The 20,062-nt window shown below is 31.0% G+C and overlaps 2 protein-coding genes and 1 pseudogene across 2 annotated transcripts; 2 read left to right on the forward strand and 1 right to left on the reverse strand.

Moving 5' to 3' along the window:
* Positions 1 to 8,097: 8,097 nt before the first annotated feature.
* LOC106784881 lies at positions 8,098 to 8,882 on the reverse strand (annotated as a pseudogene).
* Positions 8,883 to 8,993: 111 nt separating this feature from the next.
* LOC106784880 (elongator complex protein 4) lies at positions 8,994 to 10,968 on the forward strand. The gene is made up of 5 exons (XM_014744853.1): positions 8,994 to 9,323; positions 9,386 to 9,421; positions 9,488 to 10,107; positions 10,454 to 10,666; positions 10,752 to 10,968. Exons 1-5 carry the CDS (start codon positions 9,203 to 9,205, stop codon positions 10,857 to 10,859), a joined length of 1,098 nt encoding a protein of 365 aa, XP_014600339.1. The 5' UTR covers positions 8,994 to 9,202; the 3' UTR covers positions 10,860 to 10,968.
* A 653-nt stretch (positions 10,969 to 11,621) lies between these two features.
* Positions 11,622 to 16,562, forward strand: LOC106784879 (CD82 antigen-like). The gene is made up of 6 exons (XM_014744852.1): positions 11,622 to 11,958; positions 12,089 to 12,307; positions 13,169 to 13,351; positions 13,565 to 13,777; positions 14,115 to 14,322; positions 14,403 to 16,562. Exons 1-6 carry the CDS (start codon positions 11,896 to 11,898, stop codon positions 14,459 to 14,461), a joined length of 945 nt encoding a protein of 314 aa, XP_014600338.1. The 5' UTR covers positions 11,622 to 11,895; the 3' UTR covers positions 14,462 to 16,562.
* The last annotated feature ends 3,500 nt before the right edge of the window (positions 16,563 to 20,062 follow it).

The following is a 20,062-nucleotide window of genomic DNA, read 5'->3' on the forward strand; positions in this document are numbered from 1 at the left end:
TCATTTACTCGAATGCCTCAACAGATATTTGATCTAATTGATGAACCTATTATTAACACTTTGCATTTAAAAGATTAAATAATATCAAACACAAGCAGAAACTTTGTCATACATCTTATGGTCTTACTTTTTTACTCGACCACTTTTATATTTTATCTTTACTTTACTTTGTATTTACTATGCACATATAACAAATGAAGTATTTTAAGTAGGAATTACTAAAGAGCAAAGAGTTAATATACTTAATATTAAGTAAGTATCTAAGGTATTCAGCTATCTTTACTTTTTCGAAAAAAAATTAATTTTTAAGAAAACGCAAAGACTTTTGAATCGTTCGATACTGATTTATATCTCGCGGTACAGAGTATCAGCAATATATAGAAAAAATAAAAAATATATTTAAATGACAAATGAATCTACAGGGGTTGCTGAAATTTTGTATAATATCCGGAGAAGAAATTTTCCACTCCTGAGTGGAAATTACAATCGCGCGACTTCTCCGATCTCTACCTACTTACAAATTAAATAAACATTCACACCTAAGTATACTACCTGCCTTTATATTGGCAATATTTAAAAAGAACAAACATACATACATACCCACCCCCCACTCACTCCACGATTCCCTCACATACCACCAGAGTGCAAAAGACTAAACTAGAGAGCATGCCCCGGGGCACCTCCGACACCCCAGTTCAAACGCGTTTTCTAAATTTATGGGAGTACGTACCAATTGCTGTAATCGGCTGCCAAGGCTAGTGATTATTGCATAAATGACTAAAGCAAAAATACAAGTATACACTAGTATATATATGCATACTAGTTATATACGAGTATATCATAGTTGCCACAAATAAATGCGGTAACTTTACTAGGCAAAACGATTGTTAAAAAAAAAAATTCGTATCGTAACGCGTGACTCTACAAGCTATTTTTATTCAATAACTTTAAAAAATAATAAGCGCGGTATTACGTATCTCGAAACGATGTACAATGCACATACCTAGCGCACACACATGTGCAATGTACACCGTGCAATCACTAGCACAATAACAGCCGCCAATAGGGGGGGGAAAAACTTAAAACTAAACCCATATCAACCGTTTCTCACCCATACGTGTAACACCTGGGCACACGCATAGATGAGAACGCAGAAAGTATAGGGGGGAGAAACGGGAGATTAGTATATTAGAAGCTGAAAATCCTGATCTAAAAAAACATAATTAACATACATAAATACATTAAAACATTTTAATAAAAACTCATCTAAACGGGCTAAGACTTTACATGTCATTAGGATTTGACTTTTCGATTATGCAAGAATAGTTAAATTTAATTTTTTAATATTTAAGAATTTTAAAAGAGAAAAATAAATATATATAAACAACCTCGGACGACTCCTTTCATTAAGTTGGTTGTTCTAATAAAAGAACTGGGCTTTGAGCCACCACTTAATTGCTAGAATCTATCCGTTCGCGAATTTGGTTTGTCTTCTCGCTCATATATTTATAATATCGAAGTATCGATATATCAAAATTAATCGCGATTAGATAAATTAAGTACGGAGCAATGCACGTAAGACATTTATTACATGCYTTTCTGGACGAAAACGAGTAAATTAATGCTCGATTTCACCACTACTAACCACAAACAAAACACGTAATAAAAAAGAAAGTGCATTAATTAATTGCATTCTTAATTGGATAAATTTAACCGATGAGACAAGAAAACCTATCCTGAACTAATAAAACATACCATACAATACAATATAATATACAATTTTTTCATGAGTAATTCCTAGAAAGGAATTACTTATGTCCTCGTCAATAATTTATTTAATTAATTACAACCAGTAACTCGTACCGATTAGGACCTTTCATCCTCGACATGATTGAGCACCGGAGGGACTTTAAATTTTAACTCACAACATAAGAAGTTCTACGATGGCTCCAAAACACTCCTACTAGTAGCAAGTATTGTAGTTTGACGATTGAAGAGTTACTCCATTTGGTATTGAAGAAGATCCATCGAAGATCCATCGATGATCCATGGAAGAATTCATCTCACATCTTTGATAAGGTAGAAAGTCCGTCGTCATATCTGTAAAATAAAATAGAACAAAATGATAAGTTATATGTAATATGATCCTAAATCATATCAAACAAAAACGAATAAAATTTTAATAAAAATGAATACTTACAATGCCTTCCAATGGGACGAAGCTCAATGGCACCATGGTGATGCGTGTCGCGTGAATCTAATAACGCGGTATAACGAAAATAAGAAACTATAGATGAGTTTCTTATCGCGAAACCGATATTAAATTATACGGCGAACAACACTGAATCTAATTCGCGTTTGATTTTAACTTATTACTCGCCCGTTCACTGACTTTACAACTAATTCAMAGACTGCTTTGCACACAGTCTATTGAAACAAACAAATTTCACACTTTATTTTAATCCCGAAACGCGTTGAATTTAAAATCTTCATTGATGCACTGACTCTAATACGCGAACAGTCTGTGCGACTGTTTAAAGATAAAAATACAACTTTACTCGAACAAAATCTAATGCAATTACACTGCAGTGGTCGCAGTTAATTTAATATATAAATTTCAAAAATAGTTCGCGAACGCGACGGAATTGAAATTAACGAACGAACGTACTTCTAATCCGTGATTTTAGTGATATTTAAACGATCAAACACTCCCGTATATTGCTACGCGCACGATTGCAATGTACGAACACTTGTCACACTTCACAAACACTTCCAACGCTGCAATATTTCTATGATGATCTAAAACAGAAATAAAAATAGAATTATGAATATCATTGTTGCAAGAAAAACTTATTATAATTGCTAAGAAAGTGTTAATAATAAAAAGTGACTTACGTTTATTCTTCAGTGATGAATGCACGATGGGTTTCCTACCCTTAAGATGACGATGAGCACACGTTTAAACCGAATGAAAGAAACTTACGGAGTTTCTTTACCCGATAAAACGAAACTTTTACATACGGCGAACAACACTGACTCTAATTTCCGATTTTTATTTAACGATGCAAACACTCGAATACCTTATTGCCTACGCGCTCGATTGCAATGGTGTTCTGAAACAGAAAATGAAAAATAACGATTAATAATCTCGTCGTAATAAAACACCATTATTATAGAAATGTTTTATATATGGTTATTATAGAAATGTTTGATAGAAAAATATACTTACTTTTAGTCTTCATTGATGACTGCAGGATGGGTTTCCTACCCTTAGGATGACGCTGAATAAAATAAAACAAAATAAAAAAATCTGAAAAGCTGAAACATACTAAAGATTATARAACAAAATTCCCTGTAAATCATTTCTGAAGGCAGATCATACATTAAAAGATATTTTATAATAAATATTCAATGTGTGTAAATTATAAAAAGAAAATGTAATAATCTATGAGAATTGAAATTATTAAAAGTAAAAGTTAACAAATATTTGTGAATTATACCAAAGTATGTAATAATTTTTTTGATAATGCTTGCTTTGCATTTTTATATACAAATTCAAGCAATATCAATTGCCTCAATCTCACTACTTTTATAAAATTACATACAAAGTATGTAATGTTAACAAAAATATTAATTAAAAATCTTTAAAGTTCTCTTAATAAAACAATAATTGATCAGCCAACTTAATAAACAGTAACCTAAAAAATAAACCGTATTTTATAAGATTCTATGTAATGACAAGCTTATCAAAGTATTTAAATTAATACAATAACGTTAGAAATATAATTATATACAATAGTTTAATACCTTACGTTCGCTAGATCTTAACTAGTTGCCGGACGGAAGGGGAATGAGATWCGTTACTGCTTATCCTTTGTCGAACGTTCGGCTGTTTACGTTTTGTCCTCGGCTATCTTTCTTCTATTTTCACTTCGAGAAATTCCTGGAAATATACACACCGATTCATAATTGCCTGTAGGTAATGTTTTGTATTCCTTTTCTCTCTTTCTCTCTCTCTCACTCTCGTTCTCACTCTTTCTATATAGGTTAAAAAAAGAATAACGCTTACCTCGATGAATATGAAGATAAAAAAGAGTAAACACAATTGTTTGAATGAGTATATATGTATTCGTTTTGGACTCTCCTTATGCTCGGAAATCTAAAAAAGTAAAAGAAAATAAAATTACGTTAGTACAATATAAAGAAAATCAAATATATGAGTGCACGTGTACGAGCAACCTATACCTATGTATATATGCTTGTATGTGTGTGTATGTGATAAAAGTCGAATTTAACACGAAATACGATCTTTGAAGATCTAATTATGAGAATAATTAATTAGAGCATCATTAGAGATGGTAGTAAGTATCGATACCATGAAAAAAGCTGGAAATTAGAAGAAATATTATTAAGTAACATTGGTGAGATTTGGCGCGAAACCGACATAGACAAATGATTATATTTTCACAGATATCTTTCGAACTTTTTAATATTTCGTTTTGAAAACACACGTATGTGAAAATCTTGTGTGTAGCTATCGTTTGGTATATAATAGGAAGGTATAAAATACTTTTTAATTACCTGAGATTAACGGGACGACGTAGTATCCGTGAGATCTCTAGCATCGACGCCGCGAAAAGAAAGAAGGAAAATCAACAAAGAGCTCTGATTGGCTGATAATTATTTACACGTGAAGTGACCAATTAAAAATTCCCAATATCCATATCGAAATGTATTTCAGGCACACAAGTTTGCGTCACACTTACTTGATACTTTACTAAAACAATCTTACGATTTGCTAATTTGCAAGTATTTGAAAATTTGGAAAAGTACAGCATCAATTAGACTTTCTCATCGTTTTATGTATCAAGTACATACATAAAAAAAGAACTTAGAAGATCTTGAAATGAATCCAGGCAATATTTTTTGGTATTTAAACAACCAAACACTTCAGCTTTCTTCTATCTAAATGGTAAGCTTTAATAATAAACAATTTCCATTGATATATTATTAATACATTGTATTAATATATTAGTTGTACAATTTTTTAGAAAAATGTACTTTCTTTTTTCATTTACATATATATTAATAAATACGAGGAAAAGTAATTTAATTCTTACATGTTACTCTATTTGTAAGCATTTATTCAATATTTACAATTATGTAACTGTAATTTATATATAATAATTACATCTTTATAGCATAGTTTTATTTAAATAGTTACGTAGAAATGATAAAAATGATAAAATCAGAACGTTATAATCTTGGATTTTATTGATAAGATGAATTATTCCTTTTTTACCCATGTGCAACGTTCGGAAAGTCATATAAACAATATTTAATAAAAGTATTTACCTAGAAGACAAAGGCCCACTTCAATGGCGAATTTCGAAGAGGACGATACATAAATCGTATACACCTAGCTTTTAAGCAATAATAGACACTTCTTTTAATTATTTAACAATTATTTTAATACTCTAATACACTCTCTTTATATTTCAGATTGTTTAAACATATATGTACTAGTATAAGCATTACATATACTTATCAACATACTTTAAATATTAAATAATTTCAATGTGATATTTTTTTTTTGAAAATTTCCTCCTCCGAAGTCACCACTGCACAGGAACGTTAAAACAAATATACATTAGTTTAAACAATTACATAAAAATTAAAAAATGCTTTAATCAGAACGTTATAATTTTATTTTCTCTTTATTACAAATAATATTGTAGTTACAAACATGCGCAACTTTCGGAAAGCCATGTAAACAGAATTCAATAAGAAAAAACTTTTTTATATGACAACGTTTCAGTCTAACTGAAGATTTCGAAGAGGAAGGTACATCAAAAGGTCAATCCCTATTTTTAGATTACAATATACATTTCCATCGATGAATTAACAATTATTTTAATATTCTAATACATTTTACTTATTTTTCAAATTGTTTCAGCACATATATATACATTGATTTAAACACTACATATCTATAATGTACTTTGAATAGAAAATAATTTTGTTATGTTATTAATTTTTATGTTTTCTAGATGACTATTTTAAATTTGGTTTCGTTACTGGGCCGAATCGTAAACATTAAATGTTTCGATTACTTACATTGTTTTTTAGTCAGTTCTTTGTTAGTACTTCAACGTGTAAACATCGATGCGTGTTACTGGCGAATAAAATTTAATTAATATTCGTTAAAATTTGGGTCTTCAGAAACGGTTACCTCCTCGTGGTTAGACCCGGGCAATGGATATTACTTTCCATGTAGTGTATATCATATTTTCTATGCCATACATTCCATTGTAAGTAAAATCTAGCAAAGATCGCTTACCATAAACATTATAATCATAATTAGTTTCTTTCATTTTCCCAATTAATATCATATTCAAATTCCTTTCATAGCTTTCCCTTAAATACTCTCTTCCTAGTATATTTCACATTATAATACTCGATTTTCTTTTTAGGAACTGCAATAATAAATATTTTTTCAGCCGCTGTTTTTGGACGTGCAGTGCGGTCGGTAAGCACGTCGCGTTCGCGTTTGCGATAAAAAACTTTATTATAGTTTTTTATTTTCGTTATCGTCTACTGGCCATCGTCATCCTAAGGGTAGGAGACCCATTGGGCATTCATCACTGAAGACTACAAGTAAGTAGAATTTTTCTATCAAACATTTCTATGATAATTTTTCAATAGTTTTTAATTACGACGAGATTATTAATCGTTCTTTTTCATTTTCTGGTTGAGAACATCATTGTAATCAAGTGCGTAGGCAATGAGGTACTCGAGTGTTTGCATCGTTAAATAATAATCGGAAATTAGAGTCAGTGTTGTTCGCCGTATGTAACAGTTTCGTTTTTTCAGGTAAAGAAACTCCGAAAGTTTCTTTTATTCGATTTATACATGTGCCATCGTGTGTCATCCTAAGGGTAGGAAACCCATCAGGCATTCATCACTGAAGATAAAAGGTAAATTAATTTTTTTATCAAACATTTCTTTAATACTTACTTGTAATTTTTAAAAGGTAACAATGATACTAATCGTTTTGTTCTTTTCTCTCTTTTCAGAGAGGTAAGCAAGTGTTAGTGTTTGATATATTAACTGCGCGCAATGCAGTTATAAAATTAGAGTCAGTGTTTTTGCGAATAATTAAAATCAAATTTTTATCGTGGAGTAGAGTCATTGTTTGTACGAATAATTAAAATCAAATTTTTATCGCAGAGTATAGTTAGTGTTTTTGCGTATTATTAAAGTAAAATTTAATCGCCAAGTAGAGTCAGTGATATATTTAAAGTTGATTTCCAAAGTAACAGCCTATAGGGTAGTGAAAAGAAATAGGTTAATCGTTCATAATGTATAAAACAATAGGTAAATATTTTGTAAACTATAATTTTTCTTTTAAATATATCCCTTGCAGGGGTATACCAACTTTACTTTCATTTTTTTCAAAGTGTGCTTGCACCTTGAATTTGTGGTTGCACATGCGTATAACATATCTCCCACTTATGACGTCGCCATTTCATAATTATTCAAAGTGTAATAATTATTTTCAACTAATTAACGATAAATAAAAAATATTTGATAAAATAAAGTGGAAAAGCCGGACAAATAAGAAGTCAGCAATTGATTGAAAACAAAAAACAATAAAAAACTCCATTGCATTGCTTATAAATGAGAAAAAACGTTTTTGTTTTTTCAATTATTAATAACTAATTAAATAATTAAATCATAAAGTGTGCAATTATAGATTTTAAATGTGCAATTAACGTGCAATTAAAAGTACTTATTCATTTTTTTCTGTTGTTGAGGTTCCTTGCCAGCGTTCTTACGGTAAAGAATACAGAAGTACATAGAAGCTCACAAGTCCCCTTTTTTATCTACCCAGTTTCATTTTAGTTACTGCTAGGACCACCAGTAGGTGTGATAGTATTGTGCCGTCATCGCGTTTTTTTAATTTAAAAAATTTTGTTTATTTCAATTGGTTGTTATTTTTAGTACATTATAAAAAAAAGATAAAAAAAGAAAATAAAAATAAAAGATAATTATAAATTTACAATTAAAAAAATGATCTATATTATACAGTTTGAAGAGTATGCTTCAATTCAATACTGATATCATGTATTGACAGACAAGTCAATCAATGAATTACTTTTAATTACGGTTATATTGCCAAGGGACAGCTAGAAATATTCACAAAAATCATCCCGAACAGGTAATGCAGATCGGCTACTAAAATTATTACCATGAACTCTTCTGTTTATGAGAATAGAATTATTAACTTCATCTCTCCAAGCTCCAGGAATAAAATTATGAGCTACTTCTTGATCAACTAAATTTGATGGAATGTAAAGACTATCTTTATTATCCTTGCAAAACCAATTATGGAGACATATGATTGCTTGAATCATACTAACAGTATTGTCAACATTAGCCTTAATAGGCTTTTTCAGAATCCTCCACAAACTCACTATGATGCCAAATAAATTTTTAATAATTCTGCGACTTCAGCTCAGATGATAATTAAAAATACTTCTTTCTTGATCAAAACCACTTCCACCAGGATATGGCCGAAGCAAATAATTAGTCAACTGAAATGTCTCATCTCCCACAAGCACATATGGTTGAGGCATTCCATCTATAGTTAAAAAATCTGGTTTCGGCACGTTCATTTGATTATTTTCAAACTTCTGATCCATTACTGAATTTCGAAAAATCCCTCCATCACTTCTTCGGTCATACGCACCAATATCAACGAAAATGAACAAATAATTAGCGTCACAAATAGCCATTAACACAATACTGTGATTATTTTTATAATTGTAGTAGGAAGAATCTGCATTATCAGGACACTGTAAAAATAATAATTATTTAACAGCCTAATAAAGCCTAAAAAAAAATCAAGCCTAATAAAAATCTAATTTGTGTTTAACTTTTTACAATTTGACGCTGGACAAGATTCAACTTATTTCAGCTAGATGGAGCCATAATTTGACGCTCAAAATCAGCGTGAATTGTCATCAAAGGTTGCACTTTTAGGTTATTTTCAAGAAATTTACTATATTAATATTACATGATGAACATTTTGGAAAAACTTGTTCTAACGTATGGAAGCTTTTAGTATATTGTGAAAGAATACTTGCAACATATACTTAACGTATCTGTAATGTGATCAAACAAACAAAAGGCAATAATAATGGCACTAGAAAGTTCTAAAAATAAATCCAGAATCCCTTATATACCGGGTACAAAACCTTCCATTAAAAATGCACAGCTTCTTGTATCTACTGGAATACCTTCTTTGGATTATACGATAGGTATGTATGTTTTAATTGAATTTATAGAATAAATTTAAATGATGCAAATTATTGTTCTTTAGGTGGTGGTCTACCTATCGGATCTATATTTTTAATTGGTATGTAAATTATTCTGTAGCAATAGTAATACATATTGTTTTCCTTATGCAATGTGCTCTTTACAGAGGAAGATACTTATGGAACTTATGCTCATGTGATGCAAAAGTATTTTATAGCAGAAGGAATAGTTTCCAATCATCCTTTGTTAATAGCGTCTCAAGATACAGAACTTACTACTTTGTTGTCAAAAATACCAGCTCCGATAACAGACAATGTTTCTGAACCCAACATACAATCTATGGACGAACGAATGAAAATTGCATGGAGATATCAGAATTTAAAAACGGTAGATTCATCTCCTATGGGAGGACATGTTTTTGGACATTTCTATGATCTTACAAAATCAATGGACAAAAAAGTTATTGATAATGTAAATATAACGCAGTGGGAAAAACCAATGAAAAATATAAAGAATAGTGTTTTTGGAAACACTGCTTATGAAGATCTATTAAAAACTGTTGCGAAAACTTTAAAGAGTGGAGAATTTTTCACTTCCGATGAACCAAATAAAAGAAATGTATTGAGAATTTCTATTGATTCTTTGGGTTCTCGAATGTGGTTTTGTGATACAGAAGAGAGTACGCATGCAGATATATTTAAATTTCTATATTGCTTTAGAGCTCTATTAAGAAATTCTTTTGCTGTTGCGTTGATAAGCGTTCCAACTCTGAATTTTGACAATTATGTAAGTTCTGCTGAATTACAATATTTATACTTACATCCAAAATATATGAATGTGTGTGTGTGTGTGTGTGTGTGTGTGTGCGTGCGTGCGTGTGTGTGTGCGTGTGCGTGGTCGTGGGCGCACATGTCCGGTAATGTATTCTTCTCAACATTGCCTAAATAGCATTTAGTATTCTATAGAATACCTAAGTATTATGTACAATGCCTAGGAAAAGTTCGTAACAATTCTGCTTCCCACGTTGTCCAAAAACGCCTGGCATACTTAGGCATTGCTCACAATGTCGGAATTTACCACTCAGACTATAACATATACATACATAACGTTAATTTATTTACAAATTTTTCAGGATAATTTCGTGGGACGACTAGAGCACTTATCAGACTTCGCTATTAGATTAGAATCTTTTGCTGGTTCAGCAAAAGAAACGAATCCTCTTTTCAAGGATTATCATGGTCTACTACATATAAGAAAATTACCGGCCTTAAATATATTGGCTCCTCATACACCTGAATCAAGAGATCTTGTTTTTAAATTACGACGTAAAAAATTTATAATAGAGGTATAAATATAGTTATAAGTTTATGGTTAAATTTTATCTCACCGAAGTTTCGAATAATATATCTGTTACATTTAATTCCACATAGATTCTTCATCTACCACCAGAATTTGATGATACTACCCAACGTGAACAAGATGAAACACTAAATAGTGGTTGTTCAGCCGGTAGGAAGAAAAATCTTCTGGAATTCTAACATTCTTTTAATTATAAATTTCCAAATTTAATTTATTGTATACGTTGGTGGCGAAAATAAAACTGTAAAAATATGGACTGTAAATAAAAAATGATATTTTATAATCCAATTTGCGTTATATCTTATTATAATTTTTTTCCATTTAATTTGCTCTATTTTTATATACCTATTTATATACATTTGTATACTATAATTTTTTATCGGACTTATTTAATGGGAAAAGTATGGCGTAGTAGATGAATTAATGCAGGCTAGAGGAGATAAGCTTCATGCACACTTACAATAATGCGCTTTAAATGTTGTGTGTTATAATACGTAACGCGAAATATAGAAACGATCCGTATTCAAATATTTCAACTTGGAAGCTATTTAAAATGTTAATAAAGAATATATATATGTACGCATTATTTATAACAATTTATTTATAAAAAGTGCAGCAAGTAAAATTTAAAAAATTGATACTAATTAATTTATTAATTAAATTCTCGCGTGAATAAAAAAATAAGCAAAAAACTTTTCTTAAATATTTTCTAAAAACAAGACTCTATTCTCAGAATAATTTTCATTTGTATTTTTGTTTATGAAAGCCGCACTTGAACGAACAAACGCAAACTCGTTGATATGCATAAATATCGATGCATATAGGGGGGCCTTTCATCCCCTCTTTTCTCTTCCGCACCTTTCTATTTCCTTCCGGTTCCATCCTGCTGGTCGCGCATGAGGGCACGCAACACGAGTATGCTAACAGATGCCAAGAGTTTCTACGGTTCTGTACATCCATCGAGCTCGTGCGAGCTTTCCAGTCTTCGAACACGCGCGAACAAGTAAACTTCGAATTCGAATCGAATCAAAGATAACATATTATAACGTCTCGTTTTCATGATGACGTAATTTTCATTGTGATTTTTTTTCAAGTGAAAAACGTGAAATTTTAACATGTAGATTATAAATATATATATATATAAGCAATTATAAAATATAAAGTTATATTATAAAATATATTTTAATATCGATTAGTATCGTTCTTCTTATTATTATGGAAACTAGGAAGCTAATGTTGTCCAGAGCTTTCGTGTGCTGCACGAATGTTATTTTTTTGGTAAGTCATTCAAATTTATATAAAAACAATGGAAAAAAGATTTTTAATAATATGATATAAAAACATTTTGCATATGTATTCGTAATCTGTTGTTTTAAGAAGAAAAATATTTAATTTACTTTGATTTCAGATATCAGGATTTATTCTGATGTCATTGGGAGCATTGTTATTAGCCGACAATGAAAGAATTTTGTTGTCACGTTTGTTAGGATCCAATGATATTGAACCTGATCAACCGTTATTCTATTATTTAGCTTTTGCCACCGCTGGCTTAGGATTTTTTATAGCGATGACTGGTATCTTTGGATGTTGGGCGGTTTGTCTTTTCAATCAATGTATTACAATATCGGTAAGAATCTTTTATTCATATAACAAGAACTTTGACCTAAGAATACAAAATGCATCTTTACATGCAACTTTTAAGAATTTTTTCTAAATTTAGTGTATATTGTGTACACAGTGGAAAAAAGAAACTAATTGTAAGAAATATTTATCAGTTTCAATGAGTTTCAAAGGTAAAAATGTAATGGAAGTCAAAGAAATTAGATTGAATGATCTGAAAAAGCGTGCTTCTTTACGAGCTGATGCACTCGTAAAAACAAAGACTCTTTCGGTCTAATGCCCACGTAATTAAACCGATGAAATCTTAACTTTTCTCGATCTACATGCCAGCTACGCAAAGAATACTTCACTTCGAGATCGCTCTTCGAGCCTAACTAAAACCAGATTTCCCGCTTTTGCACGGTCGTGGTCACGCGTCGTTGCCCGGAAACGGATCTACACGTATCCAGACACGCGTACTCACAAAAGGAGGGCGAGTTCGAGCTCTCCACCTAAAAACTATCATTATTGTGATATAGCTTGTTAACTGAATGCATTTTACGAATGCGAGATATAGAAAAAAAATAATACATAGAAGAAAAAGAGCTGTGATAAGAAAATAATAGAATATGAATGTAGATAACGGGACTGTTGAAATTTAATTAGACTTTAAGAGTTAAATAAAAATAACAGTTGAAGAAGCGAAGCATAAAACTACTAGACTCTAATTCGATTTATGCTACTTTCAAAATCGAATAAATTGCAAGAATATTACGCTATATAACTTGAATAGATTTTTTTAGATTTCAATTATTTTTCTATTTCATTCTATTTCGATTTTATATTCGATAGATATTAAAACATTTGTTAAAGGAAATTCTATTTTTAGTATATAGTGACAATAATGTTATTACTACTTGGCGAATGTACCATATGCATTGTCACTGTATTCTGGCCCTACTTATTGGGAATCGATGTTAGACCGGCACGATTGATAAGGGCACTTCAACGTAGTTACGCAGTTCCAGGACGAGAACAATTCACGGCAGCTCTTGACCTAGCACAAACCACGGTACATACACAAATTATTTTTAAATGCTATAATTAAAAACTTATATACTTGAGTCACAAGGAACAATATTTCTTCTTCGAAGTTTTTTTATACAAAATTATTATTGTATAATTATTTATTTATATTTACGAGCAATAATATAAAAAGTAATACATTTAAGTTTTATGTTTTCTACAATTTTATTGATCACACGTATCTCATCGAATCGTATAGTTTTCTTGTTGCGGCATAAATGGAAGTAATAATTACGGTACTTCGTGGTGGAGGCTGCAGGAAGTTGGTCGAAGAGAATTGGTGGTACCTCTTAGTTGTTGCACCCTGGATAATGTTAATGAGACAGACTCTTTCCTTAATCCTGAACCTACTAATCTCACTTTCTGTCAGGCTCTCAATCCCGCAGAACATCAATACGCCCGCCACACGACGGTAGGTACATGACAGAAGTCATTAACAAAGACAATTACCAAAATTACCAAGGACGATTAAATTTTGAATATGACATTGGTCAAAACGTTTCTTGATTTCGTAAATGTCTCATGTATTTTGGATATATATTTCTATTAAATTGCTGTAACGTGTTTAGAATTCATTGTCAAATGACGTTGACGAGAGCCGTTCGAAACCCGTATTAACGTGTTGTAACGCGATAAAAAAAGACCGTCATGCGGGCCGAACTTTTGATAATATTACATTTTCATTCTTATGTTTTTCTTATAACGTACAATATTTTTCAAAAATAAGAATTTCAATACTAACTTTTTAGGGATGTCTGGAAATGATTGAAAGATGGACGCAAGAGCAAGCGTTAATCTTACTAGCCATCGGTTTGTCGATTATCTTCGTCGAGGTCAGCGTCCTTTTAAGTACCTTTTTCGCATGCTCGAAAAATAACAAAAGAAAGAAATCGCAAACGTCAACTTTTACTTCCACGCAAACTCTGAGTCCCTTCAATGAAAACGATAACGATTATGGTAATAAAATATTCTTTACACATTTTTCTGACAATTACAAATAAATAAAATAGTAAATTATTGACTTTTATTTTGTGAAGGATTAGGAATAGAAAACAGAATGCATATGTCTGGTACGACGTTCGGAGCCAAATCATGAAGATGGTCAGAGGGCAGCGAGAAGTTGGAAGAAAGAAAAGTGATAGAGCACGAATACGATAAATCAATGAGGCATAATGGAAGAAGTATAATCGAGGATTGGAAAGATTCTCCGAAATATGATGAGAATGTTCTTAGGAATGATCAACTTTATGAGGAACGAGCTGTTGACGTAATCATGGATTATCATCATCATCATCATCAACATAATCATCAAAATAATCATCAACAAGTAGAAAATGTTCCCTCGAAATGCAACAAACAAATAGTATCTTCTTTACTAAAAATCGAGATTCCGAAGGAGAATAGAGAGAATAAACAGAGTGTGATAAAAATCAAACGACCACAAGGTGGTGGGACTGTCAGAAGTATTCCAATTAAAGATTATCAATCGTCAATAGCACAGAATATAGGAACGTTAAGAAGATCAATGGCTCCGCAATTGCAATTTGAATCTTTAGTTTCCGAACCTGAAAAGAATATTTCAATGATTCCTTCAAAAAAGAGAATATCTATTATTAATCAAAATACCTCGAATATACAACAACGCTTGGTGCTTCCATTAGAGTCTGACAAATCGAATAATCCTTGCCACGAAATTTCAAAATGTCTTGACACTTTGACGAGAAAAGAGGATAATGTCAATAATGGAAAGTCCATGGAAAGCATTCATAAAGGGAGCGTTTGCGATTTTGACGACGCGGCCAATTACTTTCGCAGATCGTATAGAAAAAGGTTAAGCTCAAATTGTCGCAGAACACAAGATGGTGAAGGCAATAAGGAGTTTGTACGTACGCGTGGTCACGTTGGTCAGAAAATATACGTTTACGAGGAGAATGCTCGTCGTAGTGAAAGGAATTTCGATTCTATTCTCGAACCGAGAAAACATCGAACTATCGGTGTACCTTTGGTTGGAATGCATAATGCTTGTGGATTACCTGTCATTGCGTCTTGGAATGATAGTGAGATTTTTCAACCTCTTCAAACAAATACTGCGATGTTAGGAACATTAGCTCCCGTTTTAGGAGGATCTAGAGTATCTTCCAATATTCGAAAAAAAACATATCCCAAAAGAAGAGCTCCTGATCCAAATCGATGTAATGAGACGCTAACTCGAATCGTTAAACGCAACGATTCTAAAAGATCGTCTATAAAAGGTGCTGATGAAAACAATACAAGGAGAAAAAAGAATCGTTTATCTTTCAAAGCAATAAATCACCCGAATCTATCCTCGAAAAATTCTTTCAAACGAACTGTCCGAGGTGGAAAATATACGCTTGGTAAAACATCTTTAACGAATACTTTGGATAAAAAATTTTTCAAAGGAAATACGAAAAGAAGAGCCCTGTATGCCAAAGATGATGGTGATGAGGCTGTACAGGCCCTTAAAAATTTGTGCTTGAATCCTTTAGCGAGAAATGAATCTCAGGAAGAAATGATGTGGTGATCCAAAATGTTACTTATTGCGAAGGAAAGGATGTGATTTATCTTTTGTTTTTTCGTTTGTATATAGGTGATCGATATAAATTGTTTGTCGATCTAAAAATTTTGTAATCAATGAAAATCCTTGCTGCCCTCATTGATAAATTAATCATGTGTTTAGTTTAACTCGTTTTATTTATTTTAATTAAAAATATGATTTCAATGTAACGTGCTTGTTCAGAATTTTAGAAATAATTAATATATATGTGGGATGCGAGCGCCTCCATGCCAAATACTTAAATAGGCATTCGTGAAGAGATTGGACGGTGGGCCCTGAATAGCCCAATGGATAAAGAGCAGTCACCCGGAAAGCGGAAGATCCAAGTCAATCCAACGGCCCAATTTTTTTCACGAATCCTACATATATATATATATCTGCTCGTTACTGATTATATAAAATACCAAAGGTTATCGTTCTATTGTTATGATCTTACAGAATCAGCATTATTTAATATGACTTAGTAGGTATTAAAATGTTATTTTCATTATACAAAAAAATATTATTCAACGATAAATTATATTTATAATGACTCTTATAAAGTGACTATTAGTTAGATATTACTTGTGATAGAATACCTACAACAAAAAATATGATAAACAAATATTATAAATCATATTATGTATATATCAGACATATGATTTCACTCGAACATTAAAACCTCTGCTCCTTATTCTACTATTGATAACAACCCGAGGCTGTATCTTACACGAAAACAGAAATTGGAAAGGGAAATAAATAAATAGTTAGTTATTTCTCTCGTCCAAAAATAAAATTATTAATAAATAAGTATCGTAGGGAAATTGGACATTAAAAGAACTAGAACTTAGTTTTGATTAATTGGACGTTTCGTTCCTTTATTGGGACTTCTTCAGCAACTTAATCTCTAAAGTTCAGCGTCCTTTCATTTGAGCAGACATACATTTTTGTAATATTCGAAAAACTAAACATCTAAACTTCGTTATCTCTTAATCCGTTATATTTGAACACTCAAACCAAACTTTTTTATTAATAAATAAATAGTATTTATTCATAATTTTGCAATCTCGACGAAAGAATGCAAGAAATACAAGCATTCAATTCTTTTTCGTAGTTACCTAACTTACTATTGTACAAGGCAAAAAAACCTAGATCCATTAAGGTTATAGAGTTGAAACAGATATTTGCAAAAATTAAGCATTTTATTAACAAACATCTTCCAAATCTTTTGTACATTCCACAAATATATCCCATGCAGGTATATCAACTTTACCTTCATTTTTTCCAAAGTGCGCTTACGCCTTGAATTTGTGGTTGCGCATGCGTATAACATATCTCCCACTCATGACGTCGCCATTTCATAATTATTTAAAGTGTAATAAATATTTTCAACTAATTAACGATAAATAAAAAATATTAGATAAAATACAGTTGAAGAGCCGGACAAAAAAAAAGTCAGCAATTGATTGAAAATAAAAAACAATAGAAAACTCCATTGCATTGCTTAAAAATGAGAAAAAAGTTTTTGTTTTTTCAATTATTAATAACTAATTAAATAATTAAATCATAAAGTGTGCAATTATAGATTTAAAATGTGCAATTATAGATTTAAAATGTGCAATTAACGTGCAATTAAAAGTGTTTATTCATTTTTTTCTGTTGTTGAGGTTCTATGCCAACTTTTCTGTGATAAGAAGGAAACAATATGAAAAGAGGAAGCTACTATTACTGCATGTGAGTAAGTCAGGAATTTTTGTTAATAGCTGTTATATCCCCTCATGTTATACTAATATATTTTCCGTGTGGTATGTATTATTTGTTGAGTATACAAAATAAATATATTTATAGCCTTTATATTATGTTAAACATAGAATTTTAAAAACGAATGAGTCCTGTATTCAAATTTTTATATATTTTTTTCGTATGAGACACGTCATCAATTACAGTACACGCTGTAGTAACCGAAATAATTGTTAGATGGGGCTGAGTATATAAAATTATCCATTAATATTTCACATAATAATTGAAGAAATAATGAAGATTGTGTGTGTGTATGTGTTTTGTTAAAAGGATTATGATATATTCTGATTATTTAATCTAAATTCGAATTCTATATATTTGATATATTACACTTACATAGAACCATTTCTGATTTGTACATTGAATATACTCTTACAATTAATCAGATGCATAAGCAACGACTATCTTTTTAAGAATTGTTTATGTCTATGTCGCTTTTCTGAATATTTATTATAGTTTATCAAAATGATTTCTTGCCATTTTACGCCTTCCTCTCTTATACCATGAAACCGTTTAAACGTAAGAATCTTAAGTTCTGTTCAGGTGAGGGTTGTGGACGCGAAGGCAGTCAATATATTCTTATTTCCGTACAAAGCCTTTCAATTTCCCTGCAGAGTCTTTGACATTTTGCAAGGCGAGGGTTTCTTGCCCCATACCTCTTGTATCGCGTTCTGACCAAGTCTCTCTACGATTTCGATCTCCTTTCCCTTTTCTCTCATATGTCAAACCTTTTTCACCGTTACCAATCCGCCCTTTCTTTCGAACACAACGAAATTATGTAAAAAAAAAACTTTAAGTTATGTAAGAAAATGTGTTACATAATCTAACCAGGAATAAATGTAGTATTTAAGTTGTTTTACATCTAATATTTACTATTTTGTAAATTATTTATCGGTAATAACAATTTTAATGCATGACGATATATCAAGGTTTATTTTTTTTATTAATAATAAATTAAAATACATCTTTACACTAAAAACACTTACAATGGAGTGTATTTTTCGAATGCAACTACTACAAGTACATATGATGCACATGCTCCAGAGAAAATACAAAGATGGTCAATGGACCTTATTCGAGTCTTTCGTGCAGTCACCTCTTGCTTTCACAAGCACAAGCGGAAACGATAAATCGTCAATGGACACTTTAGTATGGGGACACACGGACGCTCTAAGCCAAAATAAAAAAAATAAAAAATAAAATATATATGTGAATTATAATAATAATAAAGAAATCGATGAATTTCGTGTATAAATCAATGCACAAGAAAGCTGAGAAATGTTACGTCAACAAATTTGTGCAAAATTATCAAAAGGATTTTTTTTAATGATAAACTATCAAGAAAGAGGTAAACAAATGTCATTTTTCAAGAAGTAAATGATTTTATGTAAAAAGGAGGAAAATCATTTAGTATACTTCTTGAACATCTTGACGTTTAGTTGCGGATACTTTGCAATGATGCATCGTTGCTTCTATGAAGAGATCACTTTTAGAAAAGCATTATGTTTCTTTCAATAAAATCACGAAACGTACGAAGATGACATTAGTTACGCATTAAACAATTTGTTCCGTTTAAACGAACACGTTTTCTATTTGTAATCGTTCCAACCCTTTTTGATGTTCACCGCCAAACGGAGGCAGTCTTACCCTTTTTGAATTGAGCGTTTACCAATGTAAGACTGGCCAAAATTCCAACATTTATAATTGAATTAATTGAGTTAGTTACATTCCTTTTTTTCGATTAAATATGATAAATTATAATAATAAATATTATAAATATTGATTTGATTTAAGTGATTCCTTTTTTTCGATTAAATATGATAAATTATAATAATAAATATTGTAAATATATATTTGATTAAATGTTTTGTTATATGCATGTATTTAATTTCTCATGTAATTCCAATAATTAGAAAAGATTTATAAAAAAAAAGAAATTGTTAAAAATAATTGATATAAATTTATGAAACAAATTGATGATGGTATAGTACTTTTCTAAAAAGGTTTTCAAATCAATAAGAAAGTTGTATAAAAGTATGAAAGAACTCGGTAAATGTGGAAAACAGCGTGATATTTGGATAAAGACTCTTACTTTACCGGTATCTTCAAAATTCTAAACACCCTTTAGAATATCATCCTCTCGAGCTTTCATCGATCTCCGTATTATCCAAAATGTGATGACCAAAGTGAAAGGAGAAAGGAGACAGTCTGCGAATCATTTTCTACAGTAAGATGATTAATCATAAAAGATGCAAATGATGAGTTAGCGTGCTAACGTCGTTGTTGGAGACGTAGGTCTTTTTCTAGATGGTTTTTAAAGATGTCTTTTGATCGAAAAAAGAC

Source organism: Polistes canadensis, unplaced genomic scaffold (assembly GCF_001313835.1).
Source record: "Polistes canadensis isolate GaletaPanama2010 unplaced genomic scaffold, ASM131383v1 scaffold_41, whole genome shotgun sequence".
Classification (NCBI taxonomy): Eukaryota; Metazoa; Arthropoda; class Insecta; order Hymenoptera; family Vespidae; genus Polistes; species Polistes canadensis.

Excerpts from the sequence above, each read along its gene's own strand:
- LOC106784880 (XM_014744853.1), top strand. The coding sequence starts at position 9,203 with ATGGCACTAGAAAGTTCTAAAAATAAATCCAGAATCCCTTATATACCG. Across the intron at positions 9,324-9,385 it reads TTCTTTGGATTATACGATAG|GTGGTGGTCTACCTATCGGA; the intron begins GTATGTATGTTT and ends ATTGTTCTTTAG. Across the intron at positions 10,667-10,751 it reads GTAAAAAATTTATAATAGAG|ATTCTTCATCTACCACCAGA; the intron begins GTATAAATATAG and ends AATTCCACATAG.
- LOC106784879 (XM_014744852.1), top strand. The coding sequence starts at position 11,896 with ATGGAAACTAGGAAGCTAATGTTGTCCAGAGCTTTCGTGTGCTGCACG. Across the intron at positions 13,352-13,564 it reads TTGACCTAGCACAAACCACG|TTTTCTTGTTGCGGCATAAA; the intron begins GTACATACACAA and ends CGAATCGTATAG. Across the intron at positions 14,323-14,402 it reads TGAAAACGATAACGATTATG|GATTAGGAATAGAAAACAGA; the intron begins GTAATAAAATAT and ends TATTTTGTGAAG.